Raw genomic sequence first — 20,398 nt, 5'->3', positions numbered from 1 at the left:
AACGTGACGTCACTTCATTGTTGTTTTGAGATAATGACAATAATGTAAGGCATTTTATATAACAGTTTCCCACACTCAAAGTAGTTTACAATTATTACCCTGATACAGATATGTAAGTATAACTGCACTATGACTATACCATTTCAACTCCCTGGGAAGCATGCAATCCTTTGCATCATCTGATGCGATTAGATCCTTCACATGACAACCTCTGTCCTACTAGGTTCCGTGGTTGAAGCGTGGTTGAAGTCTTGCCCGTGGACTTCAGAAACACGCCAGGTTTTTATCAGTGGTGAGGCTAGAACAGGAAACTTGTATGTATGTATGTATGTATGTATGTATGTATGTATGTATGTATGTATGTATGTATACATACATACGAACTAGCAATTGCAAATAATTGGCACTGAAGCCGCATCACGGGTTATCCATCTTACTAATAAGTCTATTGATGCAAGCTGGGGTATAGTGTACATTATTTCATACAAGAACAACCTGCTAGCATATGTCCCATCACGTGTGTATTATTTGTGGTGATCATATGAAAACAGTTGGACACATGTACATCATGTGGTAGTACTGCTTGTAGTATGCTATATGACACAAAGACAATCAAAGTTATAAGGAATAATAATGCATCATTCAAAAGAGACGCCATGGTAATAAGTCAGATTGTTAATTTCTCGATGGATAAATAAAAGGTTCCACCTACAGGCTACACCTAATACAGATACATACTACTATCTGTGGTTCCACCTACTGGCTACACCTAATACAGATACATACTACTACCTGTGGTTCCACCTACTTGCTACTACTAATACAGATACATACTACTACTTGTGGTTCCATCTACTTGCTACTACTAATACTACCAACTCTGGTTGATAATTAACGAAATAAGCGTCAACGTCACGGTGTTGCAAATTTCGTATTAATATAGTATTCGCTCATTTGACTCCCTTTGCCGCCAATTCCTCTGTTACTCTGTATAAGTAGTTTGGATCAGGATATCCATATCTGAAAACGAATACAAATACAAAAACGTTATAATTACACGTGATGATGATAATGATGATAATGATGATGATGATGATGATGGTGGTGGTGGTAATGATGATGATGACTGTGACGACGATGATGATGATAACGGCGATGAGATAATGATAATAATAACGACAACAACACCACCACCACCACCACCACCACCACCACCACCACCACCACCACAACAACAACAACAACAACAACAACAAAAACAACAACAATACTAATAAAAACAACAGCAACAATAATAATAATAATAATAATAATAATAATAATAATAATAATAATAATAATAATAACTTTAACAACGTCAACATATGTTTAAAGTTAACTTTAAGTTAATAACTAAGGATGACCTACGCCTGTGGTCCACCAAATCGGCTTGTCTTGTGATGTATATCATTCCAGACAATAGTATTTGTCAGTCCAGTTGTAACTGATGTACCAATAGTAAAAGTCAGTTTTCTATCGAAAGCAATCTTCAAGAGTCTCAACACTTGACGTCCATCAGCATTGTCTGGTAAAAACACAGTACGTGATGTACCAGTGAATCTCTTTCCGGGGTTGGGATGTTCTTTCTGAAATAAAATGTACATAAATATATTACACAATCCCACGACCTCGCAATTAATTTCCAGTACTTTGTAGGGAAGCTATGCTCACCAACTTATGGTGTGTACCATGTTGCCATGTTCTGACATACCTTTAATGCCATGAGATACAGTGCCTCATTTAACACTAGCATCGAAGGCAAATAAAATAAAAACTTCAACTTGATAATTTTGAGCTCACATTTGTAATTTTATTAAATATGTAGTTACCATTAACACATCCCAGCTGCACTGTACTAATAAAAGTCAACTTACTCCTTGTATTCCAGACGGGATGGTATATGTAATAACAATTGTACCACAACCAGGATAACCAGGTAGATTTGACTTCTCTACACAATCAGTCATTGTCCCTGGAGGCATATCACCGGTGATGATCCCATAAGCCACTTTACATATTGGGCAAGTTGGTCCTGATACTTTCTCAGATTGGGTGATGCACAATTTGCAGAATTTATGTTTACATGGCAAAGTTGTTGATTTCTTCCTATCAGATAGGCATATAGCACACATCTTATCTTCATCACTGGTATCACCATGACGACCACTTAATTTATCAGTGCCATCTCGGAGGACTTTTCCTACTGGTGTCCCTAGTAAAGACGAATCAAATGATATCTCTCTATTTATCACCATTTATCAAGTCCAGTTTGTTCAATGATATGTTGTATCAGTTGTATGTAAATGTATGTTGTTAAACTGTATCAAGCTAGCATTGATTAGTGTGTAACGACAAATACATCCAGTTCATACAGTTGTAGAAGTAATTACTTAAAAATTAGTATTTTCATCAATTTTCATCTGTTTACGGCGCTCTGGTGTTACTCCGTTATCTCTCGTATCAACACGAATACGGATGTTTTAACCACTACTTTGGATAATGCATAAGGTCTGTACATTTTCAAATTCGACAATGGAATTCATCTCCATCCTGTATTCTATTGAACCAAAAATCCACTTTGTGTTAAAATAACCAGTTATGAACTTACATAAAACGTTACGTTTTGCGGTTTTCATGGCACGGAGTAGAGTTCAAACACGCAAGTGACAACATACAATTTTGATTGTCGCCACTCAATTACGATGAAAATAAACACTTGGTTGATTACTCAGAAAGCAAATCATTGACCTACGATTTTACGGACTTTATCGCAACTTTTTTACAATTTATGAAAATTTAAAAGTACGAAAATACCACTTTGAATTCCCACCCTCAACACTGTGTAATTGATTATGATACAACTGTAAATAATTACTGTTCATGTAGAACGGAAAGGTCAAGCATCTACAAACCATGGATCATTAAGGAAACGAGGACCCCAATAGCTATTTACCTTGAGCAGTGGTCACCGTAGCTGTTGGTCGCTCTAGTCCCAAAACCTGCCTATTAACATAGTTTATTTGCTGAAGATTTCCTTGCAAGAGGACACTTTTACCATCACGTTTATAGCAATATATTATGCCAGCCTTTCGAGCAGCGTCATCAATTTTTGTCCTGGCTTCATCCTCAGATATATCTAGTGATGGCAAATCAATAGTGGCCGCCACTTGGTCAAAAATATTCTGTAAAGATTAATTTTGGAAACACAGTTAGACAGCCCTAAACACAAATTACATGATAATAAGTATAGTCAGCAAAGGAAAGGCTGTGCATGTTAATTCACATCCCTCCTATCTCTATATAGACTATAGGTCCCATCTCGTGTAACCTCGGTTTCTATATATGTCAGCGTGTCGCCATGGGAAGTTTCTGACTTTGCCTGTCCCTTCCACTGGCAACCTATCAAATTTCCTATCTTTTTAAAAATTACTTATAAAAAATAAATGTTCAAATATTTGTCGTCAAATTGATTATTTGGGTTTGAGATATATGACCTAAAAGAGGTCACTACATAAGCAAATATTGTCAGTTGAAGAATGCAATTGTGAATAGGTCAAAACAGGACATGTTTGCAAATCACTCAGAGTTGGTCCAACACTTGCGAACGGTGAGTAATGGTCAAACATACCTCTGTAGCTGAGTCATTCCGAAACTCCCGATTTTCTCGCAAGAGTTTTCTAGTCTTGACCTGGTCATCCTGTAGAATGAATAAATATGAAATCGTGTAGATTTATTCTAGATACATACCAACTACAATGTGCAATCCAGAAAAGTGTAGCATCGTTCTGACAATGCAGACAAGACATGCAAATCACACAAAGTACAAAGTTCACTTCAAGTAGGCTATCAATACTGTTGTGTACTCTATTCAGGCTGTATACAAGCCATAAACTATCAGGATAAATCAAAATACCTACCTATACTATCACCTACAAAACACGCACACACACACACACACACACACACACACACACACCTATCTATCTATCTACCTACCTACCTACCTACCTACCTACTTACCTACGTACTTGCATGCTGACTGACTGACTGACTGACTGACTGACTGACAGACAGACAGACAGACAGACAGAAAGACAGACAGACAGACAGACAGACAGACAGACAAGCCAGCTCTTAGTTTGCAATATCTAAAACGTTGGGTATTCAATCGAGAGGAAATGAAATATATAAAATAACTTATATGAATGTATCCAATCCTACTCTCTTACCTTCATCACAGATTTTTCAGAGAGCACTCTACCCACATGGACTGGTATATGTTGAACATTTTCTTGAAAGATGACATCGCTGTTCAGCTTAGGGTCTTTTCTTTTCTTCTTTGCCTTTTCTTCTACCTGACGATCCAGTTCTTTCTTGGCTGCCATGATGTCTACAGGTCCCCCATACATCAACAGGTTGGTTAAGTAGGAGTGTACACTTTCTACACTGGCTAAACTCAATGACAGATGATCGATTTCAGAATTTATTCTCTTCCGTTTCGGTTCAAAGATTCTCTTTGCCTCATCCATAAGCCTGTAACCTTCTTTCCTTGCCTCACCTTGTATTTTGTCTCCGGCCTTCTTTATCTCTCTTAAAGTGTCTTCTTTATTTCCGTCCAGATTTCTCCCCACATTTTCTGCTTTTTCTTTTGCCTGTTTGAATGCTGTTATTTCCTTTTCTAATGTCTCCCTGTATTGATTCAGCGTTGGTGAATACTTCTCAAATGCCTTCTCCAGAGTTATCATCTTGTGGTCTGGTGCCGTGTGCTCAGTCACGTTGCATTTCAGACATGCAGGTACTTGGCAGACATCACAGTAGAATTCTACAGGTGTTGTTGGATGAATGTCGCAGAATCGAGGCTGGAGTAACCGGAAGTGCTTGGATCTCATCTTGGTGTTGTATTCTTCCACAGTCATGAACTGATGTTCTTGTAGGGCTTTGACCACTTTATGAGCTCTGATACAGTCGTCACAGAAATATTGGCCGCAATCTTTACACCAATAATTGGCACCCTTTTCACAAATTTCGCACTTGGACTTGGTAGATTCACTAAACTTTGTGATTATTTCAAGGAGATCATTCATGAAACAGTTGTTGCCAACTTTAGTAGCTCCTCCAGACGGCAAAGGCCACGTCTGCTTACAAGTGGGACAGATGAGATTCCCTTTGTTGGTCTTAACCCAGTCGGTCAAGCAATGCTCGCAAAACGTATGAAAGCATTGCAAAATCTTGGGCGATTTGAACCGATCCATGCATATCGGACAAAGGAGAATTCGATCGTCTATTTCATCAAGTATTTTGCTTGATGGCACACCACCCTCAGCCATTGTGATTGGTATGTGGTTTAAACCGGTTTATATCCTGCTACTAGTACTAGCCTGAAAATAAAGAGAAAGAAAGGTTACAATTATGTAACGGCCCTTGTTAAGCTTACATGTATTTGATAATGCAACTTTTTCAAAGAAATACTGTAAAACATGTACATGACATTGTGTGAAACATTCGTAGCTGCACAGACAAATCTATAACTTGCTTGTTGTAGATGTAAATGCAAGTCTTTATGCAATTCGAGCACATTTTAGCAAAAAAGCTTCCTTAATTTAAACTTACCAATCATTTAACACCTGTGTTATTTGTTGTGATATGTATAAGTTGCAGCCACTTTAACTTCTATGCGTGTTTACAATTTCGACTCTCACATACGGACGTGGTTGCTGTACAAATTTGAAAAGCACTTTCAGCAGGAGAAATCCTAAAATATACATTTAACTCTAACATATACTTGGAGATACTGAGTCAGTAGGGCGTACCCCTTCAATCTTTGGGAGTTGAGCATTGATGTATTAGTTACTAATACACCCGTGATTTTGTTGGTATGAGGGGAGGGATGGCGTACATCATATCCATGATGGCTGCTGGTGGGGAGCATGTGGTGGGGGTGTCCCCTCTCACGGTAAAACCGGAAAAATAAAGACATGTAGAAAGCCATTTAGAGGCTTCAAATATCAAACTATACACAATGTATGCATATGTAATACTACTTTCTCGCTCATGCACTTTTTGAATATTTAACATTGCATTTATTGGATAAGAATACTTGAATATGGTATTCAACACCTCAATTCCCTTTAGCAAAGTTATCTCCAGTACATATTATATGGCCCTTGTCCTAATCTTAATTCTATTGTATATATTCGCGGACCTGATGATGCTCTGTTAACAGGACGAAAACTAGCCAGAAGTGTTGGAGACCTTTAAGTTGAGTTTGTTTAGACCATTCAGTTTTCACGCTTTTCTTTCTTTGACCCCTAAACTGAGGTGACCCCTCTGGTTTGCCGCCCCCACGGCTGTAAAAACTGAACGCTCCCTGAACGAGATTGTAAACTCAGCCTGTGGGTTGTATATAAAGGCTTTTTAAGGACGACTAACAATCGACACCAGTATGTATAAAAATACAAGTGGGTAGTACTGAGGTCAAACAACACTTTCATGTGGGCCAAAGAAATAGGTCATGCAACGCCATATTTATGTCAGACATTTTAAGCATGCAGGTCCGCTTAAAACATTGTCTGGAATAGTTCAAGGTTAGGAATGAGACAGTTATCCACTTACTCGCATGTATACGGTGTTGGGTCTGCCTTGTACGACGTTCAAAGCGACATGACGTGTAGACTATGGAACCTTGTCGGGTTGATCTATCTACGGTCTATCATCGACACATGCGCAGTACATCACAATCACTCTGCACAAAGCTAATTCTCTGAATTGAGACGAGTTCGTAGAATTCGTAAGTTGAGTAAACACTGCCAAAACAATATGTATGATGTTCTTTTATCATTAATCTTAACATTCTGTACATGTATTAATTCATTTCGATTAACTACGTTTTGACCTCGTCACTACGAGATATATCAAACTATAGACAGTGGAGTGTCTGATGAAACCCAGATAAATTGCAACTGTTTATTAAGAAGTATATAACATTATATCAAGAAGTATATTTTGCAGGAAAAAAAGTTATTTTTACAGAAAAAGTTTTGTATATGGATAAGTCACGATTATTATTATTACTTTAGTGTTACTTTATAATAAAACAAACAAATACATTATATGCTATTATGACATGCACCGAGTTCAATGCCCCGAATTTTCTTTCTATGAACCAATAGACTTCACTTATAATATTAAGAAACTTACATCGAAGATGGACATATTGCTGTACAGTTATGGAGTATCTGTTCAGTAATTCTTAAATGCTAGCGAGGCAATTTCTCCAATTCATACACACACAACCGCAATCTCAGCACAACTTTACATTTCAATACATTGAGATTCAACGTACAGTTAAACGTACGTTGTCACGTGCCTGTTCCTAAAGTAAACATGTAGTTGGGGAAAATAAACGTTAGGATTCTGCTTTGCTTTTACCCATAACCATTTTTAATTCCATTTGTTGAAAAAAAAGATACATTAGCATTGAAGGGAAAAATACATCTCTACTATAATTGTAATAATTGCCTATTATTTCACTGATTACCAACTTTATTTAGTGTATCTATGACAAATATTTATACGTAACAAAGCATTTAAAACTTTCATAAGTACAATTTAAATCTTACTGTATTGGCCTAGTATACTAAGCACTAGTCTCCCTGCCAGACGTCTTGACACTCGTCCCTTTGAAGGCGCAATTTGAGATACAGTTAGAGGAAACAATTGAGTCACAACGTTATTATACTTTATGTAGACAAGGAAAACAACAATCTACACGTACCTATGCTCTGCAATTAATCTTTTATATCTAGAGATTTTCAAATTCAAGTTCATAATGAAAGTAAATGTAAGAGATATATATCCTGTTATGATATTGGGTATTGAAAACCAACCCCATGTCATTTAATGACATTAATATTTTCCGATATAAAATTTCGAGAAAAATATGATCGAAACTGTTTCTATAATATGATATTTGAGATGTAGTAGCATTTAGTAATTGTTGTATTTCTGTCGCTGGACTTTCAATAATCAATCCCATATCAGCCATGATCATTCTATCTTAACATATTACATATGATAGACGACATATAATACAGGATTCAGCTTATTTGACTCCCTTTGCTACCAATTCTTCTTTCACTCTTCTCAAATAATCGGAATCAGGATATCCATACCTAAAATCGAAATTACATATTAGGTTTATGATAATATCTGATAAGGATTGTCCTGAAAATTGGACACATTCTATAAAGTTCTAAAGATGAAGATATCCCGTTATGCACATGACATGGACATTTTGAATACTATTTGTATAGTTATAATCAATGGCCAAGTTTTATGTTTTAAATCAAGTTGTAAGTTTTATAGAAAATACAAGAAGTGTGCCGATAAACACTGGTTTTCTTGCTTACCCTTGTGCTCCACCAGCAACACTTGTTTTGTGATGAATATCATTCCAAACGACAGTATCTTTTAAACCAGTAGTAACTGATGTACCAATTGTGAAAGTTAGCCGACGATCAAAAGCAATCTTTAACAATCGTAATATTTCACGTCCTTCAGTGTTGTCAGGTAGATAGGCATTACGAGATGCACCAGTGTAACGTTGGCCAGGATTGGGATGTTCTCTCTGCAATGCAGTCATACAGACAAGTGTGTGACATAACAATTAGCATAATTTCGTCAATATGATGTGATGTTGTATTGAAGCCAACTCATTGTTCTATGCATGTGCACAAGTGAATGATCGTCTGTAAATGGATGGATGAATATATATCATTGAGTGAATTAATTTAACGAATAAGAACTGAAAGGTCAACATTAAATAAAATAACAACATGTATAATTTCACATATTCTGCACATTTTCTCGATCTTTTGGACCTTTTAGGGATGCATTAATAGATTTTGAGGATTTGATGACTGCAAATCTTTAACAAGTGATATTTGGTTTAGCCAATTTCTCAATACTTAATTATTTACTGCTCCTTGGGAAGTAGTACCTGCACCGCTCCTAATTCCAAATTACAATTCCACATTTTGACACAGGCCAGAAACAGAAACCAACAATAAGATAGAAATGCATCTAAGAAAATGATCATCATTAAAAGAGGTTTTATCTAATTTTCCTTTGCATTATTTTACAAAATGTATTCAGTTTTGAGTAGTGGCGCATTTTTTTACTCTCTTGTCCACTTTGTGCAGTCTTATTTCTTGCTCCTTGTAAATAAATAAATAAATTTGTTAAATAAAAAAAGAATGTGTATTAGTCATCTATTGCTATCACCAGGATGTAATCATATGGTCATAAAGATATATTTATCTGAATGCTGATGTAGTGTTCGACATGATCAATTTTAGCCTGTTTTACGGTACTGACCATGATAACTCGTGTTCTTGAATAGTATACGAGAGATAACCTCAGACCACAAGGTGCACGTGGTCTGAGAGATAACGGGCTACCATAGAGCGCCGTAAATACTGAGGCTAGATAAACTTTGAACTGAAACTCGAATGAATCTCTGTCGAAAGGTATCGATAAAACTCAAGAACGCACCCCTTGTTTTCCCGACTTGAAATGGTAAGCGATGACGATAGTAGCACAGCCAAAGTAACCTGGAAGGCTGTAGTTTTCCACACGATGAGTCATAGTACCAGGTGGCATGTTACCAGTAATAGTGCCAAATGCTGCTTTACATTTTGGGCATGTTGGTCCAAGTGATTTTTCAGCTATTGTAAGACACTCTTTGCAGAAAGTATGTTTACAAGGCAATGTCTTTGGTTTCTTTATTTTATCTAAGCATATCGGACAAGCTTCATCATCTTTGACTAGGATTTCACCCATAGCTCTATTTTTCTTACTAGGAAGTGCCCTGTCTTGAGACGTTGAAGGTAAGCTTAGCTCCTCTGTCTCTTTTGTGTTTACCTTCGCGTAACGCTGTAGTTTAAAACGAAAAAACAAATTATTCATTTTAATATCGGTATTAACGACACATCTAAATTAATGGAAGTAATGACATTTTAAAATGGTAAATGTATTTCTAATATTTGATAAATAGTTTGACATTGTGTTTATTTCAACAATCGATGGCTACTACTGGTCAAATCGCACATCCAAGATCAAAAATACTTAGTAGCTTACGTATCACAAGTATAAAATCAACTCACTTTTGGTTTAGCTCGATCCCTGGTGAACACACGTCCAATTTGGGTTGGTAAGGCATAGTTAGATTCTTCAAACACCAAATCAAAATTCAACTCGTCGACAGAGTCGATGTCAGATAGAACTGATCCACCAATTTTAGTTTGAATCTGGGTGTCACTCGATGCTTTCCTTGCCGACAAAATATCAACTGCATTGCCATATCGAAGGACATGAGACAAGTAAGAATGCATACTCTCAGAATTTCCGAGTATGACGTCAATATGTTCTAACTGTGCAAGTATCTGTTTATCCTTCTGTCGACAAGTTTGTTTCAACTCACCGAGGAGTCTCTCCTCTTCTTTCTTGGCTGTACGGTATATTTTCTGAACAGCAGCTTTGATTTTCGTCTCAGCAGTTGTTTCCATCCTACTCAAAGACTTTGTGAATGCGGTTGTTTTATCTTTCACCTTCCTTAAGTTTTGGACATCTCTTCCCAAAGTTTCAATGTGTGACTGTAAAGAAGGTGTATATTTCTTGAGCGCATCTTCCATTTGTATGACGTCATGATTTGGAGCCTTGTGTTTGACAACCGTGCATTTCAAGCATACCGGTGATTGGCAGGTGTCACAGTAAAACTCTAACTGGCTGCTGGGATGAACATCGCAGAATCTAGGCTGGAGTAACTTGAAATGTTCAGTTTCTTTCTTTTTGTCGTATTCTTCCATAGTTACCACTTGGTGATCTTTCAATGATCTTACCACTCGGTGAGTTCGAACACACTCTTCACAAAAAAACTGACCACAATCTCTACACCAATAGTTGGCTGTGCTATCACACCCTTCACATGCTGACGGCTTATTATATTCTGACCCAGCTTCATGCATCAACTCCAATAAATCGTTCATGAAACCATTGTTTGGTACACCAGCTACCCCTTTAGGTGTCAAAGGCCAGGACTGCTTACAGGTCGGACAGATCAGATTTCCCTTGCTTGTTTTCACCCACTCCGTCAGGCAAGACTCACAAAATGTATGAAAACATGGCAGAATCTTCGGCGACTTAAAACGTTCCATACATATAGAACACAAGAGGACTTTGTCATCAATGTCAGTCAGTAGTTTCTCTTTAGAGTCATCTTGCTGGACTTTAGACATCGCCATGTTGTATTATGTGATGTTTGTTTCTCGTCAAACCAATTACGAAATTTCAAATTGACTACGAAAAAATATATAAATACAAAAATACGTTGGCGAATGATGACATCACGTAATCATTGTAGGCCTTAATTAAAATGAATGCATAGTATCATTTCGTGTAAACTTAAAATCTTTATCAAAAAAAGTTTAGATTTACCCAATACTAGCGTATGTTCATTTTGATCACGTCATGAAAAACCTCTTTACATAAATAAAGGTGACATATTATAACACATATAGACACTGTATTTCTCGATCGGGATTTATCAAACACTCATGACGTACTTATCTTGTGCACATGTTTGTCGTGATATTTCATCTATCATTTCCTTATTCGTAAAAACGTCCCATATTTCATCACGATTTACCAAAACGGAGCAAAACCTGAAATCGAAGTAATATTTCCTCTTTGTGTTGATAAATTGATCATTGAAAAGCTCAATATTGTGAACCATACCTGATATTTTTGAACCCCGTGTACATGTATCGGTCTCGATCGACAAGATGGATACCAGGAAATGGCAATACAATACATATGTACCGTCTGATATTACCCACAAGCACTGAAGAATCATAGCACAGTTCGTAGAAAAGCTAATTGTTTTCATGACTTACTCGCTAACCTTACGAGGGCGCTGTTGTCTTCAGGATGACGAAAGAACTGGCAGTTGGCGGTGCGTCTTGGACGGTTTTGTAAAAGACGCTGTGGTTTACGACGATAGCTTTGCAGTTTTACTTTCACTTCTCTTTGTCATGCTGGAAGCAGTGTTTATTCACCCTAATTTTCCAATACACGTATGATGTGCATTTATATATGCTTACATGATTGTGTTGATTATTGAATGATATAATATAATAATATAATATTATTATTTATTAACTAAAGGCTATTAGGGAAGAGGAGGATTTTAATCTGGGCGGGAGGCCTCGGAAGAAATATTTTGGTTGATTTTTTTCTCGCAGCCCCCTCCATGCTCTCCCAAAATATTCCACGGTCCCTTTCAGACCATCAGCATTTTCAAAGACCCCCCCCCCCCCTTGATATTTTTCGTAGCCTCTTCTCTTCAGGTCGGTCCCTGCCGTAAATTCTGCTCGTGCCGTTATTCCATAGCCCCTACACGATTTCATGTAGGGTCTATGGTTATTCTGTCTGTGGTTCACTCATTGTTGGAATCTTATCAGTTACCGTAGAGCCACAAAGATAACACAGAATCATTCTTTTGTCCAGGGCCATCTTATTCTTCTGCAAAGACAACTGTTTTTCTCAATCAATTCACAGACAACTAATTTTTGTCTGTGCCCAATTTTACTTCTAATCCAACTTTGGCAATAAGCTACCACCTTCAAATTCCCGACTTGCAGCGCCCTCTCGCCGTCAGGGGAGTATTATGCTATCATTGGTAGCATCACAGTGTATATACAATGTACATAACATTTTACGTAAGACTCAAGACATCGACGGCACTTGACTCTGAATACCACGTACTGATGTCATTTTAACGTCATCGTTTTTTATCATTAGCAATAAAAGTCAAAGTATCATCAATTATGGGGTTTTCATGACGTGTTCAATTGTGAGAACACGATAATTCATAAAGATCATTACTATTAGATTATGACGTCATACGTTATACACCTTCCATTGTCTATGGTTGTTTTTCTGATCATACTCTAAATAATTAATTCAATTCATTGATGCATGTAAAGAAAATAAACATATGTTTGAAAGGATATAGCTCAATTATAGCCGCATACAAAGTCAAAATGCAACCATGTAAATATAATATGTGTCAAGTTATGTCAGATATTGTTACATGTAACCTGCTGTTAGAACTCTTTATTACTAATTCTCGCATTTAATTACACATTTGAAAGAAATAAGAACGTGAAGAAAATCCCACAGTTACGCAATTAAGGAAATAATGTATATATTTGAAAGAAATAAGAATATTAAATTTTACGTTATTATCAGTTACATGTATTTGATAGAAATAACGTGACATTTCACACAGGATTGAAATTAATTGTAAATGATGAAATATTCTAGATCTGAGCATAAATTACTTGTGACGTGAGTCATTTTATCGGTAGTGAACGTGGCCTATAAATGAAATATTCTTTGTATGTCTCTGAAGTTAATTAAAATATAAGTCTGGGAACACCAGGGTTCATATGTGCGTCATATTTATAATTTAAACACCACAGATATTAAATACGTAATAACACTAGTAATCACAATGATAGATACCCTAATTTGAATTGCTATAATTTTCACTGCAATTTTTGATGATATTCTTTCACATGTGTGAATTATGAAAGTTATCCTGCAATACTAAAATTAATGATACCGGGGATGATGAAGTACAGCATATACAGTTATGTGAAATATGTGACAAAAGCGAATAAATAACAACTTTAAATATGATGGCTTCAATTGATACACGCATAACGAGAGTTACACATGACATTTTGACTTTTAAAGTGATTGATCGATAATATCCAGTCGATAATGTCTTTCAAAATTGAAAATTGAAGCATAGAGAATCAGAACGGCTGGTTGGATGTTATCATCGAAGTTAAAAGACGTATGAAACCACAAACCGTCGGCCATTTTGAGTCATTTGTCAAATGTATTAAACTTGTGTATGCGTAGCGGTAAATAGGCATATATCGTACAATAAATGAAGATGCTTGAAGTGCTACCAAGATGTTTACAGAAAGACAATCATGTATGACGTTGTCATCCTTACACAGAAATAAAGACTGTACGATTATGCTGGTGGGAAATACCAATACACTATGTAAAAGGTAAGTTATATTTGTTGAACATAAAATAATATACCCTGATCTGTCTACGTAATGACAACACATGTGTACGTCACTCGTTCTGCGGTGATCGAAATATGAGTCAAACGTTCTACATCACCGTATAATATTTACAGATTAGTCATACATTATTTATAAGGAGGTATGATTATATTATTCCCCAATATTTTTCTTCATTCAGTCGGAAGTTACTAGTGGCCTAAGGGTTTGGTCACTACGAGTCACTAGACGAGTAGTGACAAGGCTCCTTAGGTCAAGAGTATTTCTCTTGGCTGAACAAAGAACAAATAATTGGGGAATAATATCTAATTATTTCGTCAACCATAACGTGGGATAAGAACCTTAACATTGCACATGGGAACATTTTACACCTTTCTGCTGGAATTCAGAAGAACAATCGCCACATCACAGGAACAGAAAACACTACGAGCTCAAAATTTAGACGGTGAAATGCAAATGAAGAGAGTGAAAGTGACCAATTTCCATATATGGAAAATGAAATGAAACACATCATTATTTCAGTACATCCAGGGAATGGACACAGTTCCCATATCATATTTACATTGAACTGATTACAAATTTATGAAAATCTACAATCTAGGTATGGCTATCCCTTTGAAAAATGTTTACCTTTCGGCTGTAATGTATTTAACTTTCTGTTTCGTCATAGATTTGTGTATGATTTCCTTCCAATCTGTAGCTTCTAGCATGTACATTAGGTCATTTCATATATCCTGTCTTTTGTAAAATATCTTAAAAATACGTAAGTTTTCATCATCGGTGATTTCGCTAATGCATTTCGGTTAGTAAGCAACTCTAGAATTTCAAAATGGATTCTCTAATTGTGAAATGTATGGAAGCACTAGTAAAACTCATTTGAATTTTACTTCAAGGAGATAAATTTGGTTGAAAGTAGTGAGATACATTCCTAGGCGTAAATGTAAGGTTTCAACAATTATAACCCTCCGGGTGCAATTTGATAGACGGCGAATGTACACAGTAATGGTACGATGGCTTTACTATCCACTCACGACCCATCCTAACCTTAATTTGACTGAACAACTACGCATGTTGCAAACACGTGACAATAGATGCAAAACGTGCCGTACAAGTTGGAAGTATTGCATTTTTAAAATGCCAGTAAACTACTGAATCAATATCTACAATCTGGTCAATATAGATTATTCTAAACATTTAGCAGAAATTCTAGCCAACGTTAATTTGTGTATACAGGTTTTTGAATCTATCGTGTAAACTGTTAGATTTTAGTAAATCTATGTAACTGTTTTTGACCTGCTTTCATCAAAGGTACCATGCAACACTAAATGTCTTTATCAGTGTAACAGTTAGAGGTCGACATGCTACATTTATTATTAGTTATTTATTTCGAGCGTAGGTCAAATATTCAACTATAATGTAAAGACGACATTGCACCGTGACTGTCTCCTTTGCAATGATCTGCAATGACATGTCCGTTATCTATGTTACCGTTCACAGCTACAGGTTGAGTTAAGATTTCACTCTGATATAGTCGAGACCAACACTTAATGGTAATATCATAACGTAATACAAGCGGAACTCCTGTCTTTAACAACGACCTACTTTCTGGTAGATAACGTATTGCATGAGGTAAATTTTCCAAACACCCATATTAATTGCAATGGGAATCGGACGACTCGGCCTTATGTTACTGTTGGGACTGATGTACTTTTCCTACTACTAAGTCGTAATTCTCTGTTAGTCTGAGTAGTGAGTCCTGGCTCCCTTGTGTACAGTAATCTATGTATCATTTACCAACAACAACGTATGACACCACTGCCTTCTCCCACTAGACAATCTATCTCTGTACTCGAAATGTTTGTAACGTACACATGCTGTTTCTTTGTTTCCTTTCCTTTCAGGACATCCCTGGTTAATTTCTTCATGGTGTAGAGCACGAAAACATCATTGGAAACATATATAAGCAATGTTTGAACGTCAAAATTGTTTGTTTCCAATTTACTATACCCTATTCGAAAACCCGAATGGCCATCTTTCCTCGTATTACCACAGTGTCAAATTGTTTACTGGGAGTAAACTTTGGCATTTACGAATTCTGTAACAAATTGGGACCACGCATAGATGTTTCACATTTACAGACGTGTTAATAATCATGACATATTTATGGAAAGAGGCTTTGGGATATAGGTGTCGCGTGGCTATACAGACAAGGTATTACACATTAGTTGAAACTTCAGAGCAAAAGAACGCATGCGCTTTCCTCTTCATGGGTTTGCTGATATCCGCATCGAGACTTGTATTTGATAATAGAATGCATGTCTTTTATGTACGGGAAACAACTGTATCAAGAAGTATTGTAGAAAATGTTGAATCAGTTTTACATGTAAACTGAGTCAAAAGAAAATAACTCAGTCACAAACTCTGTGTTTATATTCTGGAAAATTATCGCAACGGAGAAAGTCAACATTTGTCATGAATGGAGACAGAAGATATCATGAAGTTTCGAGTTTATCACGTACTTATCACATTCACAGTTCTCTGAACACCGTCCGTTCTTGATTTGATTTGATTTGATTTGATTTATATTTCAGCAAAAAAAAAACATTCAGTATACAAAAATAAAGAAATACAGACATTATTGTGCTGGGATAAAACAGGAAAGTTAAAAACTTATTTCTACTGTGGTCCCACATAGAACAGACACACTCAACGTTACCACCGATATAAATCAAACTCACACGAGACAAAACAAGTAACAACAATGAATAAAAAAGAAAGTAATCCTTGCAAATCGATCCATTAAATCATAACAATACCTTTCCTTGAAAAGAGTACTTGAAGTTATGCTCTGTATTTTACTTGGCACTTTTGTTTGAATTATACAATATCTAAATCATTATATTTCTACATTGTATTCTCATATTCAAAGCCACCCTCTGTTTACCACAAAGTCAACGCTCAACAACACTGCGGACATATAAATTGAAGATTAATAGAAACGTACAATGTAGGTAACTTTAGATTATTCCAACAACCCTAATCAACCGTATAGAGTACGACGACCTCAGAAAGAAGAATTGTATTGTAATAACTATGTCGTAGACATTTTATTCGTGGCATTGTACATAATTTATTTGTTCCACCACAGATAAGTTTAGTTATCTGTAGTTCCACTAAGTGTTATATACATTTGTTTTCCGCTGTAATTGAGAATCATTGTTGATAGCATGATGTTCATTAAAACTTGGATTTCTTATTTATACAAGTTTTTACACAATTTCTATGCGATCCTATTTCTGTAGTATAGATCTTTCAAAAGCTTACCACGGACTTCATTGCATAGACCACCGTTTGCTTTTATAAATTAACACTCACCTACTCTATCAATTTAAAAGGGTTTTGGATTAAAGCATACCAAACCAATGATAAGTTTGATCCACTCTTTAAAGGTTAAGGAGCTAGGTACACTTTTAGCATTTATTTTCAACAAGACCCACGATCAAAAATTAGGATTAAGTTTTAACTATACATTGAAATGAAGTTATTATTTTGCGAAATAGAAAACTTCAAAGCACTTTTTAATGTGTGGGGATGCGTTCGTTTTGTGAGCTCTGCTACAGAACTCCGCCCAAATACGGTCCCAGTTACAGGAATTTGTCGGTAACAAGACATCAGAAAAAGTATATACAAATGTACTTTATGCTAAGGTGAAAACGACATTGAACACATCTAGATCTGCACCATTTCTGGACCGATAATAGAGTGACTGTTCTCTTCCATTGGTTCTTCCGTCACCGTGCACCTCAGTTTCTCAAAATGTTTGTATTTTATCAAAGGCAGGTTGTCTAATCAAACAGACAATATTTCGGTAACAGGACAACTGCCCCCCGGACAACTGCCCCCCGGACAATTGCCCCCGGACAATTGCCCCCGAAGGACAATTGCCCCCCGGACAACTTTTTCGTTGGGGGGCAGTAGTCCGGGGGGCAATTGTCCTTCGGGGGCAATTGTCCGGGGGGCAGTTGTCCTTCGGGGGCAATTGTCCGGGGGGCAGTTGTCCTTCGGGGGCAATTGTCCGGGGGCAATTGTCCGGGGGGCAATTGTCCGGGGGGCAGTTGTCCTAGAATCCAATATTTCATATATCAATGGTGTAGTCGACGTTCATTTCCCCCTGTAATGTGGTCAATATTATGCTATGAAATTGCCAGCGAATGGAAGACCATATTTTAGACATCAATGGACAATACACTAGGTTTTGGACTATATTTTCTAATGTAGAAGACTTGTTCTCATTAAATTTATTTGTGCAGCTCAGTGTCAAGGGCTGCACGTCAACTATGTATATATTGACATAAAGATACATATAATTGTGGAAATGATTTCTACCAAATTGAAATTAGTCATCACTGATTGGAACAATTAAAGTCCCAAAGACAATACAAGGAAATAAGGAATAAGTGTGAACATTTGCTCTTCGTCAATTTAATGATTGACCGGATCTTACGAATTAATATAATTGATATCACGGGACTCGCTCAGCCTACTGTGTATTTGATACGGAATAGATTTAATAAGATCGTCTTTCGTCTTATATTAATCGCTGTGTTGACTTTTAATCAAGCCTGTAGTTATTTCAAAAGACAGTGGAAATCAATTTAATTAGACAATCCAAAATTTAATCAATGTCAAGTTCATTTCACTATTACATAATCATTATTAATCCAAAACCATTTGAATTTTTTTTTATCCTGAACGAATGAAACCTTGAAGATTAATTTTCACATAATTTTCAAAGTTATAATTAATCGTTGTGTTTTAACAAATCTTAATGACGTCATGTCAACTGTGATCTTTTGTACATTGAGAGAGGATGTAAGCTTAATAGAATATATGTAATAATGATTAAGTACTTTATATAACTCTTGTGTTTTCATAAAGTATCCTTTGTTGTTACATAGTTCAATGTAGTGCAGATATTGGTAGCATTTTAATTTGACCAATATATTACCTTTTTTTGACATTCTAAAATGAATGAATCCATAATTACGTCACATTGTGAACAATTATTTTCTTGAGGAATTCTTTATTCTTATTTAATAGAAAGTCTAAAAAATATCAGAGATCAGAGATCATAGGAGTCTCATACTTTGGTCAGAAATTGAGCAATCACTCCGAGGAATCAAGGGAATGATACGCATTCACCGCCACTGAACAATACATATTCAGTGCAAATACCCCCGAGTACCCACACTGGAATTCATGCGGAAACGGGGGTTCTGTTATTTTTACATATGTTTATCGGAAACAGCAAATACACTGCGCGAGCACGCGCTTTCGTGTCCAACAAACGATTGCTCCCTTATTTGCATTTAATTTGCATGCAGGTACGTATGCAATAATGTTTCAACATTGCAGTGCACGTGCAAATACCAGTTCTATGCACACGTACCGGTGCAATTAATGTTTGGTACAGATATTGGTACATATGCAATAATGAAATGTCAAATATATCCTCAAGGATGTAAAGTTCACCTAACGTTTCGAGCAACAATTCCTTATCAAAAACGTAGGTTAAGGTAACACAGGTAAAGACAGGTTAAGATGTAAAATCAAATATGTTCATCGGAAACAGCAAATACTCTGTGCAAGAGCACGCACTTTTGTGTCCAACAAACGATTGCGTTGAAATATATATCAAATATTAAAAGAGGAAATATTAAATATGAAACGAAAATAATCCATACTTGTGCTGTTTGGTTGGTTGTATTATAAAGCAAACGAATGACAATATCCATTGACATGGCGTATTACTAATATATTGAGATTGTGTTATAAATAAAACTGTGACAATTTAAAGGATTGAGATGGCATTACTCTTGGCAGGTAAACAGTATACATTATTACTTAGATGGGAAATCAACCTTCTGAGGTCATATTAAAATTAATTAATAGTGTTTTGGTTGAAAAATTTCCCGCACATTAAAATGTTCTCGTAGTATTGCAGTATACCTTCACTTGTATTATCAGAACTCAAACTTGGTGCTTTTATACATTAAACAGTTCCATGGTATCATTTACTATACGTAGACTAAGTCAAGGACATCCCTAATATGTTATCAGCTGTGCTTATTACACCAAGAACTGGTTCGTTATGCTGTCAAAGACATTCATCAGCATATTAGTCATATACAATATTA

The 20,398-nt window shown here is 36.2% G+C and overlaps 2 protein-coding genes across 2 annotated transcripts; both read right to left on the bottom strand.

Moving 5' to 3' along the window:
- Positions 1-465: 465 nt before the first annotated feature.
- LOC144446720 (uncharacterized) lies at positions 466-6,739 on the bottom strand. The gene is made up of 7 exons (XM_078136541.1): positions 6,652-6,739; positions 4,269-5,417; positions 3,668-3,736; positions 2,993-3,221; positions 1,914-2,251; positions 1,408-1,625; positions 466-1,020 (listed from the first exon to the last, which is right to left on the bottom strand). Exons 2-7 carry the CDS (start codon positions 5,364-5,366, stop codon positions 951-953), a joined length of 2,022 nt encoding a protein of 673 aa, XP_077992667.1. The 5' UTR covers positions 5,367-5,417; positions 6,652-6,739; the 3' UTR covers positions 466-950.
- A 750-nt stretch (positions 6,740-7,489) lies between these two features.
- Positions 7,490-11,884, bottom strand: LOC144446560 (E3 ubiquitin-protein ligase TRIM56-like). The gene is made up of 5 exons (XM_078136352.1): positions 11,833-11,884; positions 10,203-11,394; positions 9,592-9,972; positions 8,448-8,665; positions 7,490-8,210 (listed from the first exon to the last, which is right to left on the bottom strand). The coding sequence occupies exons 2-5, from the start codon at positions 11,337-11,339 to the stop codon at positions 8,141-8,143; spliced, it is 1,806 nt and encodes a 601-aa protein (XP_077992478.1). The 5' UTR covers positions 11,340-11,394; positions 11,833-11,884; the 3' UTR covers positions 7,490-8,140.
- Positions 11,885-20,398: the final 8,514 nt, after the last annotated feature.

Source organism: Glandiceps talaboti, chromosome 15 (assembly GCF_964340395.1).
Source record: "Glandiceps talaboti chromosome 15, keGlaTala1.1, whole genome shotgun sequence".
Classification (NCBI taxonomy): Eukaryota; Metazoa; Hemichordata; class Enteropneusta; family Spengelidae; genus Glandiceps; species Glandiceps talaboti.
The sequence above is the reverse complement of the archived record's forward strand: the minus strand, read 5'-3'. Positions and strand labels throughout refer to the sequence as shown.